Raw genomic sequence first — 14,460 nt, forward strand, 5'->3', positions numbered from 1 at the left:
ATCGGGGCAATAAATGATTGCTGTTGTGAAGATCAACTGAGATTAGTAGAAGGCTTATCACAGTGATTGGCATATACTAGCTGCTTAATAAATGATTGTTTCCTTTGTCCAGTGCTCTTTTCACTACCCATATTTCCTTCCTCATCCTGCCATAGCTGATGCCTAATCCAGCTAGGCACAGTCTAGATCTATACTTCTCAATGTGAGACTTGAAGATTCAGAGAAGAGATTTTGCCCTAGTTGAGTTGGGACTAGTGCTACCCCTGAGAGGCCTTTTCCTTCCTGAAGAGGATGCTCAGGTTTTCAGGAACTCCTCTGCCCTGAGAACTACCTTCTTTTAGAAAATTATTTCTCCTCACTTTTCCCCATAACTACCAGGTACCAAGGGAGGCTGGGCAGCTGTTTTGATGGATGTGAGATTCCATATACACTTAGCAAACACTGCAGATTTAACCTAATGGATGTAACTTGTGTAACAGGTCCTGACACGATGGACTAAATTCAATCTTGGGGAGTTTTCTCTCTGATAATATTTTTGAATTGTTTGGTTCACATCTTCAACTTCTCCTTGGTCCCTGAAATCTGACTCTTTTCTCTCAAAAGTCCTTCAGCTCCCCAGAAAGCAACAGACTAAAAAGGAGATGCAACACAGAAAAGATTTATTTAGATAATAAGGAACACTTCTGGTTCTCTCCCCTCAAAGTTTGACTTACTGTTCTCAAAATTCGCAATACCAATTCATGGAGTCTGTGCTTTGTTCCTTACTATTGTGTGCCTCACAAAATCATGGAATCTCAGACTTGGGAAGAATCTCAGAGACTGATTCATCCAATCTTGAATCAAAATCCCCACCACAACAGACTTGAAAAGTGTTCATCCGGCCTTTTCCTGTGGACCTCCACTGAGGAAGAATCGCTATGTCCTGAGGTAGCACATATCACACCATATTAGGACAGTACTAATTGTAAACAAAAAATTGCCATGTTTTCTTTTTATCCTTCCTCCATTTTGTAATATGTCTTTCCCTTCCTCTGGTACTCTAAAGATACATTCCTTAAGACAAAGTCTAAGTTCCACAAAAATTGCCAACATAATAAAACATTCTGAGAGTATATGAAACTCATGGGGATTTTACAGTTCTGCTTTATTTCTCATCCCTGTCCCACTGGGGTTTATGTACTGTTGTGTCTACTCAGACTTCTATAAGTCTATGCAGGAATCAGGAAATTGATAACAGGTTCCAGATCCACAATTCTCAGGGGAGCCCTGGTGGACCTTGTGGAGAGCTTTCTCTCACACTGAGCCTATATTTCTCAGTTGAGCTCTTTGCGCTGCTGCTTGGTGCCCCATCCTTTTCACCTAGCACGCTAAGATGTTTCCATTCCTCATGGTTTTTGGTCCATGTGCTTCCTGTACATGATTTCCTATCATTTCCATCCCTAGGTCTGTTGAGGTTGGGGAAGGAGTTCTTGGTTCTACTTTTCTCTGTACATGTCTATTACATTTCTAATGCTCATAAGAGGGGGCATGGGATCTATGACTAGAAAATGTACAACTTATTTTTTTAAAATACAGAATAGATAATGTGGTGATAGGAGGAACAGAGAAGCAGTGCATTTTACAATGGCCTAATCATGTGAAGAAATTTAGAAACTAGAGAGGGAAATAAAACATTTGGTGAAGATTTGTGGAAGTAGAAACAGAAATCAATATTGTAAGTGAAGTATCCTACAGATGACCTGAGTAGAAAGAGGAGATGAATGAGTTCAGAAACATCAGAAATCTGGCATGGAAGCGTGATGGACGAGTGATGAAGAACATGAATTACTAGATGTCTCCTAGATCTCTCTTTTTCTTCCCAAAGCATATTAGCTAATAATCTTTTGGCTTACCTTAATGACCCTTTCATCCTTCAAAAAGGGAAAGGGACAAATAATGAGGAATCTCTATTTTGCACTTGGTTCTCATCAACAAAGAGGAAGTGATTACTGAGGTAGAAATTATGGGAACTTTGGGGAGAAGTGATAATTATATTTCATAGAATTTATGATACAACAAGAGAAATCTTGGCATGGTCTGACATATAGTGCAGCTATGTCAACATATGTATTTTTGTATATATGTATATATACATATTAAGACCTATATATATGTATATATTGTATTGCTATGTATGGACTATATCACATTTAGATGTATAGGTGTATATAAACATTTATATAATTTATATGTCTATATTGTTTATATGTATATGTCTTTATCTATATAGTTATTCCGTATCTTAGCCCAAATCTGTATTGCTGTGTTCAGCTCTGGCCACCCCATTTTTTAGGAAGCAGATTAATAGGCTAAAGAATGTTTGGGGATGGGGTGGAAAGAGATGGAAATCATGATGATGGAGGGTTTCAAGATCATGTCCTATGACATTAGTTGAAAGAATGGAGGTTGTTAATGGAAAAAAGAAGTCTTTGGAGGAATGTGGCAGCTGTCCTGAATTATGTTAAGGACTGTCATGTGCACAGGAGATTAGATCTACTCTGGCTGCAGAGGGTAGAACTGATAGCAATGAATAGGAAGAAATTGCACAAAAGCAGATTTAATTTCCTTGTAAGAAAACAACTTGCTAATAATGATGAGAATTGAGAAGTGAAATGATCTGTCTCTAGAGATCATGGGCTCTATCTCTCTGGAAATCTTCAAGCAGAGACTGCATGACCATGGGGTAGATTGGTTGTACCTGTCATTTTCATTCAGGTGCAGGCCAGCTCCTTCCTTCATCTGTGGTTCCTTCCAACCCAGAGATACTTGTTCTTGGACTTGATGACTAGTAAGATCTTTCCAGATTTATGAGTATGTGTGTTAAAAGGCTTTGGAAATTATAAGATGTTGTGCAGAGGAAATGTATGTCCTAATACATTAATGTTAGAGAATGAGAGGGAAGGGGGAGTGGGTGAGGGGATGTCCGAAAGACTCCTCTCCCTCTCCTTCCTTCATATTAAGACTTCAAGGAAATCAGAATTCAAACCCAGATAGAAAGGTGTGTTTCTTTGCATTGCCTCCCAGAAAATCCTACCTTGTTTTTTCTTGTGCCACAGGTAAAAGCCCACTCCAACCAGAATGATGACAATCAGCATTTCCAGACACTGGGGAGAGTATACCAGAGAGGATCAAAAGTAACTAAAATACCTGAAAGGAGAAATGGCAGAGAGTAGTGAGGAGACTTCCTGCTCAATTTTTGATCAGATTCCTCACTGGATAGACTCTGGAGGTGAATGTACTTAGCTGAATCCTGGGTTCCTGCCAGTCACACCTCAGTCTAGACTCCAAGAAAAGCCCTTTCCAAAGAGATTGGGAGAATGGCCTATAAGAGAGATGGTGGTTTTACTCTTCTGGGAATCTGGATTACAGACTTGGAACCTTTATGCATAGATGTAGTTGTGTACAGCCTTTGCCCAAAAATCTTCTTTGACTCCCCATTGCCTAATGAGTAAGACTCTTATGCCTTCATGATTTTGCTCATACCGTCGAACTCTGTTTTTCTTTCTTCTCCTCCTCACTCTATACTGTTCTTCCCACTCCTCTTTGCTCTCCATTCCTGGAATGTTCTCTCCCCTGTTCTTGAGAGGCAGCATGGTACAATGGATAGAGTGCTGTCTCCAGAGTTAGGAAGATGTGCATTAGAATGCTGCCTCCATCCTTACCTAGGTAATACCAGGCCTCTTCCCATGGAGTCATTGGGACCTTCTCTCCCTGCTACCTTGCCTGAAACAAAGGAACATCCAAGCTTGTATTGTTACTTATTAAGAAAGGTTTGACAATCTACTGTCCTATGACACTTGAACTCTCTCCTCCTTCAAAATACCCATGTTTCATAGTCAAAGGCCCAACTGGCTAAAATTCCCTTCCTCTCTTACTGTTACCTGCTCCTTCATCCCCATCCACCTTGATTCTGTCCCTTCTAATTCTCAGCTCCTTTCTCTTCTTTCCATCTGCCCTCTGAAAGCCTCATTCTGTTGTTAAATTATCTTCTGTAGCCTCTTCACCACACATTCCAATGTTCTTGGTTTCCCCCTAGAAGACTATATTACTGGCCATCCTTTCATGTAAGAGTATACCTTTTCTCCTTCCATTAATTTCAACCATGTTATACTACCTTCTATGTGCCAGGTACTGAGCAAGATGCTATCCTATACAAAGGAAAAAAAAAACCCAGAATAGCCTCTGCCCTCAAGGAGTCTACATGGTCCTGGATCAACATGTATATAGATAAGGAAAGACACAGTACATATGCAAAATAAATACATAACACAACCTATGTCCAGAACCATGTACTCTTAGCTTAGATGAACTGGTTTCAATCTTGTGACTCCTAAAAGAATCATTCACTGTCTTTCTCTGATGATGCTCCAATTCAGAATATTCTTGGGAAATCTCAGGATATAGCTTGTTTGTTATTTTTGTTGTTTAATTATGTCCAAGTCTTCATGACCCCATCTGGGATTTTCTCGGCAAAGACACTGGATCAGTTTGCCATTTCCTTTTCCAGCTCATTTTACAGATGAGGAACTGAGACAAACAGGGTTAAGTGATCTGCCCAAGGTCACACAACTAGTACGTGTGTGAGGCCAGATTTGAACTCAGGAAAATAAGTGTTCCTGATTCTGGGGCAAGTACTGTATTCGTTGTGCTCCCTAGCTGCCCATGTGCTATATTACCTTAGCCAGATTCTGGTTCTATCTACTGGCTCCATTAAATTTCACCCTCTTTCTCAAGGAATGTAACATTGTCTGCATCCTAATCACTGCCCTTATACTCAGGGGCTTCAAAATTCATTTTTATTTCCATTCAAGCATCCTGGTCTTTAAATTCCTTAATCTCTTCCACTTCCTTGATCTAGATCTTTGCTTCAGGGTGTTCTGGTAGATGTTTAACAACTAAGTTGGCTCTCTGAAAAAATATGCACTTGCAATGCACTTTTAACTTTAGTGTGAATACTTCACCTGTTCCTATATCTAGGTCAGTGGTGTCAAACTCATAGAAAAGATACATTAGGATCCAGGTAGGTAGTATATTAACTTAGAACATGGAAGATTACCATTATGTCTTTATCTAATCTGGTTCCTGCCTTCACTCTGCTTGTCTGCTTATCTCTGGCATAGACAACCAATAAAGCAATAAAGCATGCCCTCATTTTTAGCTATTGTTGATTTCTGAGGTGTAGATGCTCACAATGGAAATTTAACAATTGACTCCCAGCACAGCCTTACCTCTGCCTCAGTCATAAAAGAATGGTTATACCATTTATCTCATCATTGCCCATAAATATTGGACTTCCATGATTCAAGGACTTTGATGTTCCTTTCTTAGACTATGATGTCTTATCTTCCCATCTCTACTCCTGCCTCATTCTTCTTCAACCAAGTTTTCATCCTCCTTGTGGCCTCCAGTTGCTCTCCACCTTTCCAGTACCCTACCTCTTCTTTGACTTCATTCCTCTCCCTTCATATTCTTGATCCAATTGATCCATCAATCAATTAAGAAGCATTTATTAAGCACCTACTCTATGCCAGATGATATCATCCCTTGATGATAGGGTAATGTAGACAAAAATGAAACAGTCTCTCTAGGGGCTTGTATCCTACCTGAAGAAATAATATACATCTGTTTAAGAAAATACAGAAAACAACTAGAGAATAATTTAGGAATTACTATTAGCTAGAGGAATTTGGAAAGGCCTCATGTAAGAGATCACATTTTTATTAAGCATAGAAAGAAAAAAGGGATTCTAAGAGGTGGAGGTAAGGAGGGAAGGCATTCCAAACAAAGGGAATGATTACACAAAGGCTTAGAGAAGAGATACAGTGTCTTGCCTGAAGAAAAGCCAAGTAGACAGCTTGGTTTAAATATGGTGCTCATGAAAGAGGTTAATGTGTAATAAATTTAGAAAGATAGACTGCAGTCAGACTGTGAGGGGCTTCAAATGCCAAACACAAGAGTTTGTATTTGGATCCTAGAGGCAGTACAGAATCACTGAACCTTGTTAAACAGCGAAGTGACATAGTCATGCCTATGTTTTAAGAATATCACTTTGTCAGCCATGAAGAGCATGGATCAAAGAAGGGAGAGATCGAAAGTTATGAGGGGAACCAAGGAAGGAAAGAAAAAGAGACTTTATTGAGTGCTTACTACGTGTAAAGCTCTATGCTAACCTTTGTGGATAGAAATAGCAAAACAAGGTAATTATTCCTGTAAATAGTCTCAGGAAGTAGTAGGAATACTAGGAAGACAAATTTGTGTGAAATTTCAGTTGTAAGTCAGTTAGAAAGCTCCCATGGTCCTTAGAGAACATTGGCAAAATAGATGGTAATGCATTTTCTTTACTATGTGGGGGAATAAGGAATAAGGAGATTAGAAAGGTAGGAGAAGGCTAGGATATGAAGGACTTTGAATGCCAAGTAGAAGACTTTATATTTGATACTTGAGGCAATGGTAAGCCACTGGAATTTGTTGTGTTTAGGGCTGTGTGTGTGTGTGTGTGCCTTGATTAGATCTTCACTTTAAGAAAATCACTCTAGTGACTGCATGGAAGATGAATTGGAGTGGGGAGAGACGAAGTAGAAAGACTCATAAGCAGGCTATTGAAAAATCCAGGAAGAGGTGATGAGGGCCTGCACTAGAGGGGTGGCAATGTCAAAGGAAAGAAGAGGGTGTATTCAAAACATATTGTAAAGGTGAAATCCACAGGCCTTGGAAACTACTGGACTTGAGGGGGTGAAGGAGAGTGAGGAGTCCTGGATGGTTCCTAGATTGCAAGTTCTAGGAAGATGGTATTGTCCTGTTCAGTAATAGAGAACGTAGGAGAGAGAGGGGAGGGTTTATGGTGAAAGATCATGAATTTTGTGTTGGACTTATTGAGATTATGATGTCTACTAGACATCTGATTTGAGATGTCTGAAATGCAGTTAGGTATGTGAGATTAGATATCAGCAGAGAGACTGAGGCAGGAGAGGTAGCTTTAAGAATCATCAGCATAGAAATGGTAATTAAATTCATGGGAGCTGATGAGATCTTATTGGATCATGATGAATACTTGGATGATGGTGAGTAATCATCACAAGAGTGGTGGTGTGGAGTGAAAGATATTGAGCTCCCTGGTGAGTTTGAGATGCCTAGAGGACATTCATTATTAAATGTTCAATTGCTATTGATGTGAGATTGATGTGGGAGAGAGAGTAAGACCAAATATATAGATTTGGGGGTGCACAGAATCATTCCCTCATTCTCTCTTCTGATGCAATCTTAAAGGAAGAGGTGATACTTCTGTTTGCCAAAGCCAACCCCTCTCCTTATGCCCTTGATTCTCTTGAACCTCTCTGGTCCTCTTCAGTAGCACCTTAACCTTTCCATCATTCCTTTGGACTTTAATTTTCAGTTTATCTCCTGAGATTGTCTTGCTGCCTACAGATGTCCAGATCTCCCCAAGAATTATAAACGTGCATTTGATTCTAGCATCTCTTCAAATGTCCTCCTTTATCTTTCACCTCATCGTTAAACACCTGGAAACAGCTATCACTACTTTCTTGCCAAACATTCAGTAAATTTCTTGGAATCTGGTATCTGACCTCACCACTCAACAGAAACCACTTTAGCTAACATGATTAACTAATAACTATTAATAATACAAATAATTAATACTAAAAGTAACTAATTAATAATTTAATTTGTAAATTCCATGATCTTTTCTCAGTCCTCTTCCTTCTTGACCTCTGTGCAAAATCTGTCACTGATTACTGTCCACTTCTCTTTTCTGGATTTTTGGAACACTGCTTTTTCTAGATCTTTTCCTACATGTTATTCCTTCTTCTCAGTATGTTTTGCATGATCATCATCCACGTGTAATTCCATTGCTCTTTTTGACCACCACCACCACCTTTCCTCTTCCTCTAGCAACTAGGTAGCACAGGGCTAAAGCATGGGATTTGGAGCCAGAAAGACCTGAATTCGAACCCTTCTTCAGACATTTACCAGCTGTGTGGCCCTGGGAAAGTCACTAAACCTCTCTGTTTCAATTTTCTCGTCTCTAAAATGGAGATAATAATAGCACTTTCTTCACAGAGTTATGAGCATAAAATAAGTTAACATATTTAAAGTACTTTGTAAACTTTAATCATTATATAACTACTGACTACTTATGAGACATGATGTCCTGGGCCATCTTCTCTTTGCTCTCTGTTCTCTCTGTTTTGGTGATCTCAAGAACATCTACAGGTTTAAATATCATCTTCATACAGCTGACTCTCCAAACCATTCATCTGGCTGCCATCTCTCTCCCGTGTCTCCAACTGCCTGTTTCACATCTTTACTTGGGTGACTTTAAACTCAAATTCAACAAGTTCAGAAATTCATTCTTCAGTTTCCTTCCCCCTAAACCTACTACTCTCTCGAACTCTCTATGTCTACTGAGAGCGCTAGGAAGGCTCTAGTCACTCATATTGGCAACCTTAGAGTTGTTCTGAATTTTTCCCTCTCCCTCTTCACCCATATAAGATTAGTCTCCACGTCTTGGATATTACATATCCATAATATCTTTCTAATCCTTGTTTGTCTTTCCACATAGTCACTATAGCACTACTAACCCTCATGACCTTTCATTTGGAACGCTATAATCTCCTGATTAAACTCTCTGCTTCCATTCTTTCCTCTGACCAGTTCACATAGAGCTACTAAGTTGACTGTGCAATTCTCCCATTCATGAATCTTCCCTATTGTTTCTGGAATAACATACAAAATTCTTAGTCAGTCATTTGAACCTGTCACCATTTGAGTCCAGTGTGCCTGTCCAGGTTTATTTCATATTACATCCCTTCACGTACTATGTTCTAGTCAAAACGGATTACATGCTCTCTGATGGTGAAGCCTTAACTTCTGCCTCTGTGTCTTTGCAAAGGTTGTCCTTGACTCTAGAAAGCATTCAGGCCTCCCCCTTGCCTCTTGGAATCTTTAGCCTCCCTGAAGGTTTAGCTTTGGTTTCATATCCCACAGGTGACCTTTCTAGATCTACCCAAAACTGTGTTGTAGTTATTTCTATTTTCTCATCTTTTAATGTCCTTTTGGATATTAATGGTAAAATGTAAACTTCTTGAAGGCAGGGATTATTTAATTTTGTTTTTCTATCCTCATTGCCTATCCCAGTGACTTTCATGTAATAGATGCTTACAAATTTTTGTTGATAGATTCTGGGGAAATCTCTGAATCTTTATTTCCTTCCCTGTGAAAAAGAGATTATAAGAATACCCACAGTACCTACCTCATAAGGCTGATGTGAGATTCAGATGAAAGAAGGTCTGTAAAGCACTTTGCAAATTTTAAAGCTCTATATAAAAGTTAGTTATTATATTCAACAGTTGAAATTTTAGCCATCCCTTGAAATCCACTTCAACTGTCAATTCCTCTATGAAATTCCTTCCTGTGTTCACCTGTACATAGAAATCTTTTCTGAACTTGATATGATGCTTTGCACTTTTTATGTACTATTATTAATTATAGTCTTGTTGCTTTCTTATCCCTTTAGTTCATTACAAGGTCCATAAGTACAGGTTCTTTGTCTTATCTCTTCATATATAGCACCATGCTCATCTGATCATGGGTCATAATACATAAGTATTTCATTTAATTAAATAGAATTGAAAGTTATCTGTAGGCTACCTGTTTAAATTAACTCTGTTTCTTTGAAGACAAGACTTCCTTAAACCTCCTTGCAGTAGCTACTGAGGTTTTAGAAAGACAAGGACAGATGATTATCTGCAAAAAGACTACCTACCTGTACACCTTCCCCATTCAGGATCTCAGCACCTCTTCCCTGGACTACTGTAAGAGCTTTTAAAGTCCTCTCGCTCCTTCCAGTTTCTTTCCTTTCCACTTCTTCTTAAACACAGTCAACAAAGTGATGTTTCCATAATATGGCTCTGACAACGTTACACCACCCTCGCCCCTTTCATGGCTCTCAGTAGACTCTCAGTAGGATAAAATGCAGAATCCTTAGTCTGGCATTTAAAGTATTTCATGATTTGACTCCGCTTTACCTTTCCAGACTTACCTTATGTTACTGCCTCTCACATACACTACATTTCAGCCCCAACTTGACTTACTTACTTTTCCCCAAACTTGAGATTCCCATCTCTGTACAAGCTGTCCCCTATGCGTGGGGTGCTGTCCCTCTTCACCTCCCCCTCTTGGATCTCCTAGTTTCCTTGAAGGTTCACTTTGGGTGCTATTGCCCAAGGGAGTCCTTTCGTAATCCCTGATCTTCCCAGTTGTCAATGCTTCCTCTCTACCTTTACCACATACTTACCTTTTTATATTCTCTATTTACTTATTTGCATATGTTACATCTTCACTAAAGAAAACTTCCTGATGCCAGGAACTTTTCTTTTTCTTCAGAGTGCTTTGTATATTTTATGCACTTAAAAATATGCTTCTTGGTTAATTATTCATTATGTGATTTGAACAAGTCTGTTAGCCTTAATTTCCTAAGTCTTTATCCTCTAGGGTAGTGAGGATCAAATGTGACTACGTAAGTAAAGTATTTTGCAATCTTTAAAGCACTGTAATAAAATCAGTTCTATAATACATTCATCTCTTATTTGCATACTTTAAAAGCAAGTTCAAATTCTATCTCCTCCATGAAGTCTTTCCCAACCATCAGTAAAAAAGTGATCTTCCCACTTCAACTTTAGGAAGCACTTTGCTTTATACCTCTTTAAGGTACTTGTCATATATTATTATTATGGTTATATGTATTAGTATAACCCCTACAAGAATGTAAGTTTCATGAGGCTCAGGGACTGTGCCTTCCTTTTTTCAGTACCTAACACAACACAGTTCATATTAGGACTTAATAAATTTGTTGAACTAAATTGATTTCAGAGATGCTTATGACCTCGACTGGATTTGATCTCTATCCTCGTTGTGTTCTATCTTGACACTGCCCAATGTAAAGACCAGACCTTCTGAGGCCCACCTCCTACAGCTGCTCAGGGTGTTCCCTGAGGCTTTTGGGGAGAAGGGACAGATGATTACCTGCACAGAGAGGTTGAAGAAGTATGGATTGAGAATTGTTGCTGATAGGGTTTGTGGCTGTGCAGGTGTAATTTATGTGAGCATCCTCAGGTCTTTGGAAGATGAAAAGCCAAGATTTCCCATTGGATTCAACAGCTTGTTTTTCCAGTGGAGCCCCCTGGAACCTCAAAGCTTCTCCTCCCTCCTTCATGAAACATGTCAGAGTGATGTTACAGGTGTTATCCACAGAGGGTACAGTATCCCAAGTAATTATTGGCCTTTCCAGTCATTCTATAGGATAGAACAACACCAGGCATAAGAATGAATCTATAATGAAACCACCTTCTTTATAACTTTTGTTATTTATAACAATATACTTCTCTTTAGAAGTCATTTTTGAGGGATTCTTGCTAAAGTAGCTCCTAAACAAGGCAAGCAGATGAAGACTTTAGATTCATTTTTATCAGTGGTAATGAATGAGGTTGCCAAGTAGGAAACGTATAGGGACAGAAAAGGGCCAAGGACTAAACTTTGAGGCACGCCCATATTAAAAGGTGAAGTATATCAAGGAGAGTCACTGAAGGGAAGAGAAAAGGAGCATTTAGGGAAGTAAGAGGAAAACTGAAAAAGTATGTCTTTTTTAAGTCAAAAGAACAGAAAGTACCCAGTAAAAGGAAATTTTAGGATCATAGAAATGATCAACTACATTATATGTTGCAGAGAGTTCAAGGATGAAGAAGACTGAAAAAAATCCTGATGGAATGTGGCATTTATAAGGTTATTGACAACTTTAGAGAGGACAGTTTCCATAGTTATTAGAGCCTGAGCTATTTTATCAAGGGTTGAGAAGGTGAGTAGTGCAGAAGAAGAGCCGTTGCATATAGACAGTATTTTTTAGGAGTTTAGCAGCAGATGGTAGGAGACTAATGGGATAATAGCTGAATGAATGACAGGATTTAAGAAAAAGTTCTTTTAAGTCTTAGGGAGACTGAACATTTTTGTAGGCAAATAGGAAAGAGCCAATAGTGAGAGATGAAAGGACAAAATCCACACGTGTCTGAAAACAAGACCCATGTCCTTTCTAGTCCTTTTACCCCCTGACTTTCTAGTATAGTTCTGAGGTCTGATACTGATAGCCATTGACTGGTTCAGGGGACACTTGATTGAACACTTTGGTATTCTTTTGAAGAATAACTTGGAAAATAACCCTGTAGAATAGGACAAAACTAAATAGGGTAACTGCATTTCTTTTCCTAGTTATAACACTACATATGTGACTTTTGGTAAATTACTACACTTGCTTGGCCCTTAGTTTCCTCGGATGAGAAATGAGGGATTGGACTAGAGTGCTTTTTTGGCCCCTTTCACACCAAACATTCTATGAGTCTACAACTATAGACTTACTGTAGACATGTAGGGTATAGCTCTTGTTGATGGTGGTAGTTGTAGGGTCCTGAAGATTTAGGTTAACTCTGTAGAGTCCAGCATCCTCCATCTTCAGGGGGCTTATCTTCAAGTTATAAGTCATGGGTGGAACATCTAATCTTCCCCAATAATCTGGATGGGTTACAATGATGCTGGATAATGTTCCCTTTGGTTGCACAACAGCAAAATACGCATGGGAAAACCAGATAATGCTCTCAAGTTTATATCCAGTTGGTATTTCTGTGGGTAGAGTAGCTGACTCTCCCAGAATCCCTGTCACCATTACTGGGGCATCCTTCTCTCTGGAAGCTCTTGGCTCTGTAGAAGCAAAAGGGAAACTGTAATAGCCATTAAACTTAATTCCTATCTCATAGCATTGCCTTAGTATCACAGTCCATGATTTGGAATAAGTCCTGTAGATGCTTTGGAAGGAAATAAGTTCTTAACAAGTGGAGTTATTAAAATAGACATGTGATAATAAATTTGGGGGGAAGCTGTACTGGGAATTTGTGTGAGAATGGGTTTCATTATATGACTGATATTTTGGGTTTTTTCTTAACCTCTCATCTTTTAATTCCTTAAGGAGGTACCATACTGTGGAATCTCCTTCTAGTCACCCCTCCCCTAGAAATTTTTGAGTATAAGAGGATTCTGAAGATTTTCTCTGTGAAAATTTGCTTTATATTAGTCTACCAAACGAGTGCATTGCATTATTAGTGTGCATGAAGGATCTGCACATCGGTTTATGTGGAAATTCCTTTCACCAACTCAGACATAGTCCATCTATAACAGAATAGATAAATCTTAGAGGTTAAGTAGCTTGTTCAGTGTCTTTGAGCTAGCAAGGTTCAAAGGTGAGCTTTGAATCCAGGTCTTCCTGACTCCATTTCCAGCATTCTATATTTGCCTGTTGCATAACAGCAGCAGGTATATGGAAGTCCAGGCAACTTTCTCAATAGTCATCCCAGTTAGGATTTCCAAGGATAGAATGACTGACTCTCTTAAAGTCCCTATCACCATCAATGAGGCTGGGTTCTCTCTAGATGTTCCTGGTCCTGCAGATGGAAATGAGAAACTCCAACAATAGTCAAGTTCAACCCTTTGAGCCCTTACATTCTGTACTGTTAATGGGATTTATGTTAATGGGAGTTAAAAGATCTTTCCCACTCATTAATGGGCTTCAGGTGGAGCCCATTAAAGGAAGCTTGATTAGGAGAGGCTTGTTTTGTAGGAAAGCCCACACTAGTAACTGTTTCTCTTTTATTCAGGAACCCTAAGGACCTTCTCCTCCCTGTTTGATTTTTTTTTTATTAAAAGGGGCCATCCCTTGAGTAACTACTTAAAGATGCCTATTTTGTTGCAAGGGTGTATTTCACTCAATGTGAGAATGTGATAAGACCTTAGCCTAAAATGGCTAGGGTCCCACATTGCATCTTGGGCCATCTCTAGCTATCCTGATGAATATCAGACCACTGGACCCAGATGGCTCTGAAGGAGGAAGTGAGGCTGCTGACCTTGCACATCCCTTCCTTACTCAAACCAAAGTCAACTGCAAGTCATGCCATCATCTTGATGTCATAGTCCTCTTCAAGAACAAAGGACAAATACAACAACAACAACAAAATGAAGCACTGGGTTCTGAGGGTCTTGATGCCCTCCTGCTCTGAAAAAGTGTATGTATGCTCAGAGGTGAGGTTTTGCTTTGGGGCTTACTCTGTGGAAAAAGGTTCATGTGCCAGGTGAGACTCTGGGTAGCCATTAAGGAGCTCCTCCCCACCAGCTCTGAAAAGCTGAATGTTGGTGCTTGTTTCTCTGGTAACTGTGAATGTATGTAATGGTCAGACAGCTGGATCTGTCTGTTGATCTATGATGTATGTATTGCTTATGATCAGATAGTTAGAAGTCCTATCCATTGGTCTTTATTTCTCTACTTGTATTTTCTCTGCTAGTATATGTGATTAAAGAAGATTGTTAACC

At 39.2% G+C, this 14,460-nt stretch overlaps 1 protein-coding gene across 1 annotated transcript in view; it reads right to left on the reverse strand.

Moving 5' to 3' along the window:
• The window catches only part of LOC140523122 (T-lymphocyte surface antigen Ly-9-like), a 105,051-nt gene that overhangs the window by 57,289 nt on the left and 33,302 nt on the right, over positions 1-14,460 (reverse strand). The window contains exons 6-7 of the mRNA XM_072638167.1: positions 12,463-12,801; positions 3,074-3,157 (exon numbers count right to left, since the gene is read on the reverse strand). Coding sequence (XP_072494268.1) covers positions 3,074-3,157; positions 12,463-12,801 — 423 coding nt within the window. The remainder of the gene's footprint in view (positions 1-3,073; positions 3,158-12,462; positions 12,802-14,460) is intronic.

The sequence above is a fragment of the Notamacropus eugenii genome, chromosome 2 (genome assembly GCF_028372415.1).
Source record: "Notamacropus eugenii isolate mMacEug1 chromosome 2, mMacEug1.pri_v2, whole genome shotgun sequence".
NCBI lineage: Eukaryota > Metazoa > Chordata > Mammalia > Diprotodontia > Macropodidae > Notamacropus > Notamacropus eugenii.